General features: G+C 47.6%; 1 protein-coding gene across 7 annotated transcripts in view; it reads left to right on the top strand.

Annotated features, from left to right (window-relative positions):
* Positions 1-154: 154 nt before the first annotated feature.
* The window catches only part of SELENOI (selenoprotein I), a 44,552-nt gene continuing 40,331 nt past the window's right edge, over positions 155-4,375 (top strand). For all 7 annotated transcript variants that reach the window (XM_029938139.1, XM_029938142.1, XM_029938144.1 and 4 more), the window contains exon 1: positions 155-371. In XM_029938139.1, coding sequence (XP_029793999.1) covers positions 315-371 — 57 coding nt within the window. In that variant the 5' untranslated portion in view covers positions 155-314. The remainder of the gene's footprint in view (positions 372-4,375) is intronic.

Genomic DNA, 4,375 nt, shown 5'->3' with positions numbered 1-4,375 from the left:
AAGACCTGGAAGGCGGGACTTCACATTGCTCGATCCACGCTGATTGGACTGCGGCGGCGTGAGGGGGCGGGCCGCGTGAGCAGGCCAGCGACCCTCCCTCGGTGGGCGGGGACAGGTGGAGGCTGCGCTTGCGCCCTGGTAGGCGGCGGAAGTGGCCTGAGGCCGCTACGCGTGCGCGGTGGGCGGAGCGCGCCTCTCTTACCACCTTTGCCAGCCCAAGTCTTCCCATCCTTCCTCTGCCGGTGTGGTGCTCGTGTTTCCGCACTTCGTCGCCGAGAGTCGCTGCCGAGTGGGCGCTCGGTGTTCGGGTCGCCATGGCTGGTTACGAATACGTGAGCCCGGAGCAGCTGGCTGGCTTCGATAAGTATAAGGTAGCGCGGGGCCCCATAGATGCCTCTCTCCCTCCTGGTCCCGGCCTCTCTCAGGCGGCTGAGAGGCAGGCGCGGTCCGTGTCACCTTGTGCCGCGTGGCTCTGGGCGGGCTGGCAGGCGTTTGCCCGGGGGTCCTGCCAAGACCTGGGGCTTTTGGGGTCAAGGTACGTGGGAGCATCCTAGGCCCGCCGCCTTGACTCGTACCCTCCCGGGGGATTGCCTTTACCTTAGGAGACCTCTCCACGGGAGTGGAACCAGAGAATTCCCTGCGCTTCTTTATTTCATCTTCATCATCATCACCATCATCATCAGTACTAGCTGATGCAGTTCCCTTCGTGGTGTCTTAATTGTCTTCATTTTAATGAAGTCTCCACCCGTCTCTTGCGTACAACCTCAGATGGGGATGGTCTTTGGCAGATGAGGCCCGGGGAGTAGGAGTAACTACTGAGGCCACACTGCTGATGCGCTCCTGGAGCTCGTGGCGCTTGGGCTGCCCGGTGAAGTAAACGTGCACGGAAGGAACTGTGTCGTAGAAAGAGCTCGGGCTTTGGAGTACATAGAAACCTGATCCCAAACTCTTAATTTCTTGACTTGGTTCTGGACCAAATAATAGTCTCTATCGTGCAAAATGATTATGGGAATTTGAGAAGGGCCTGGCAGGTCATGGACCTCCAGGGAATGCTGGTTGTTAACTTTCCTCCAAAGCTGGCTTTACTCCACTGCTCCCTGATCGGTGAATGACTCCCCTGCCCATCCAGTTTTACAAGCCTGAAATCTGGGCTGTAACCTTTCATCCCTGCTGTCTGTGTCGCTTTCACTCTCCATGCCTCTCACCCACCAGCTAGTGAATCACTAGGTTCTGTACCTTCTGTCATTTTTAGCCTAAGCTAGAAGAGTGGTTCCATTACCACTCTTCCCACGTGCACTTTAAGTAATCTTTTTATTTTAGAATACTTTTAGGATAGATTCACAGAAATATCGTGAAGATAGTAGAGTTCCCTTATGCTTCATACCCAGTTTTCCCTGTTAATATCTTACATTAGTTTGGTACATTTGTCACAACTAACCAATACTTACACATTATTAACTGAGGTCCCTACTTTACCCAGATCTCCGTAGTTTCTACCTAATGCCCGTTTTCTGTTGTCGAATCTCATCCAGGATATCACATTTCATTTAGTCGTCCTGTCCCCTCTCGACTGTGACAGACTTGCCTTGTTTTTGGTAACTGTGATAGTTTTGAGGAGTTCTGGCTAGGTATTTTGTAGAATGTCTCTCCGTTGGGATTTGTCTGATGTTCTCGTGGTTAGGTAAGGGTTATGGGGTTTTGGGAGGAAGAGCATGGAGATGGAGTGCCATTCATTGCATCATCTGAAAAGGACATGCTATCAGTATGACTTATTTCTATGGGTGTTGATTTGGATCACCTGACCAAGGCAGTGTTCGTTAGATTTCTCCCTGTAAGGTTACTCTCTTTGGAAGGAACTCCCTGTGCACAGCCCTCACTTGAGGGTGGAGGGTTATGCCCTACCTCCTTCAGGGCAGAGTATTGACATAATTTGTTTGGAATTATGCACGGGAGATTTGTCTTTTCTTCCCATTGTGTATTTATCCAACCATTTATTTGTATCAGTGTTGATTCGTGAATATTTATTTGATACTTTGGGTTATAATCTGGTACTACTTTATTCTGTTGCTTGCCCACATTCACTTTTCCCTTATAGTCTTTTCTCTGTTTCAGAGCGATCTTTAAAAGAAAAATGTGCCTCTGGTCACATCACTCCTTTGCTTAAAACCCACCACTGTCCTCTTATTGCTCTTGTAATGAAGTCCAAAAAATCCATAACACGATCTCCATGACTCTGAATGACGTGGTCCTTGTCCGTCTTCAGCTTCATGTCCATTTCATGCCTCTCACCGTCTGCCCCTGACAGCATTAGTAGCCATTTCCTTCCTCCTGCCATTTTTCTTTTGCAGCTCTTTTTTTTTTTTAATGTTTTTAATTTATTTTTGATACAGAGAGAGGCAGAGCATGAGAGGGGGAGGGGCAGAGAGAGAAGGAGACACAGATCCGGAAACAGGCTCCAGGCTCTGAGCTAGCGGTCAGCGCAGAGCCTGACGCGGGGCTCGAACCCACGAACGTGAGATCTGACCTGAGCCGAAGTTGGAGGCTTAACCAACTGAGCCACCCAGGCGCCCCTCTTTTGCAGCTCTGAAAGTAGTGTTGCCATTTCTGCCAGGAATGTACCTTCCATTCCGGTTTATATTCATCTTCCTGTCTTAAATGTTACTTCCTCAGAGAAGCATTCCCTAAGCTCTCCTCTTCCTGCTTAAAAAAAAAAGCATTTTTTAATGTTTATTTTTGAGAGAGAGAGAGAGAGAGAGATTGAGATTGCAAGCTCACAAGCAGGGGAGGAGCAGAGAGAGCAGAATCTGAAGCAGGCTTCAGGCTCCGAGCTGTCAGCACAGAGCCCGATGCAGGGCTCAAACCCACGAACAGTGAGATCATGGTCTGAGCTGAAGTTGGGTGCTTAGGCAACTGGGCCACCCAGGCGCCCCTCTCCTCTCCCCTTAAGTGTGCTGTTAGAGTATCCTCTGCTCCTTTATGGAATTTGTTAGTGTGTCTCCCTATTAGAACGTAATACCCAAGTGGGGAGATTTGTCTTACGGACCACCATGGACTGAGCGCAGTACTGTTTACATATTAAGAACCCAATAAACACGTAGAAGGAATGAATAGCTGAAGGAAATCATAATGGATCTTGCCTAGTCGGGATTGGAATAACTGTAAATGACTGTAGCAAGTCATAGAGTACATTCCTCTGCTATCAAGCAACATAGTATCATAATACAGTTTTGACCTGGGATGCTGACGTGTCTTAAAATTTAAGTGGGAGGAAGTTCCAGAGCCTGCTCAGTAACCGTGGCCAGGGCTTTACCACTTCATTAAAGAAGGTCATGAACCCAGATACCTCCTGTTTTGCCTTCAGCTCTACCCCCTTTCTGTTATCTCTTCTGCACTGTAAATATTGACACATAAAACTTTCTTTCCAGGGGCGAGGTCGGGGAGAGGAGAAAATGGGTGATGGGCATTGAGGAGGGCAACTTGTTGGGATGAGCCCAGGGTGCTGTATGTAGGCCACTTTGACAATAAATTATATTAAAGCACAAAACAAAAACCAAACTTGTTTTCCTTACTAGGACCTGCTTTCTGGGTAAGGGCCAGAGGGGTAGCTATTTCATTGGCAACAGTGTGTATAATATGGAATCTACTGTTTCTTATAAGCAGTGTTCCCTACATTTAGATTTCCAACTAGGTAGTGTGCTTTTCTGTTCCTATCTTTTCCCCTCTTCCATTCTCTGACTCACTTCCTATGTCTGACAGCAGATTTCCTATCATCCTGGAAAACAAAGGTCAGTTTAGCAAGCGTCCAATGTTCACTAAAGTGTAGTGCGTGGATGTTATTTTAAAAGAAGGAGGGTCACAAATGTATAACCTAAGCTGCTTCTAGTAGAGGGTTCCTTACTGAGCATTGTTGTTTATATTAAAAATATGAATCCAGAAGTGTCCCAAGGGAAAATCTGTGTAGTCAGTTTCACCGGAATGTGAATTGCAGTGGAGACACCTTTTTCCTAAAGATCATACATTCCCATTGTGTGGTCTTCAACAGGAAGTGCTTTATAAATGCTTACTGAATTAAAACAGCTTTTTAAAAAAGTTTATTTATTTATTTTGAGAGAGAGAGAGAGCACAAGCTGAGGAGGGGCAGAGAGAGGGAGAGCCAGAATCCCAAGCAGGCTTGGAGCCATCAGCACAGAGCCTGATGTGGGGTTCAAACTCACAAACTGAGATCATAACCTGAGCCGAACTCAAGAGTTAGACACTTAACCAACTGTGTCATCCAGGTGCCCCTACAACAGCTTTTAAAAAAATGTTTATTTTGAGAGAGAGAGCACATGCGAGTGCACAGTGAGCAGGGTGGGGCCGGGATGTTGGGGTGGGG

The sequence above is a fragment of the Suricata suricatta genome, chromosome 4, assembly GCF_006229205.1.
Source record: "Suricata suricatta isolate VVHF042 chromosome 4, meerkat_22Aug2017_6uvM2_HiC, whole genome shotgun sequence".
In the NCBI taxonomy this organism is placed as follows: Eukaryota; Metazoa; Chordata; class Mammalia; order Carnivora; family Herpestidae; genus Suricata; species Suricata suricatta.
This window is presented reverse-complemented; position numbering and strand designations above follow the sequence as displayed.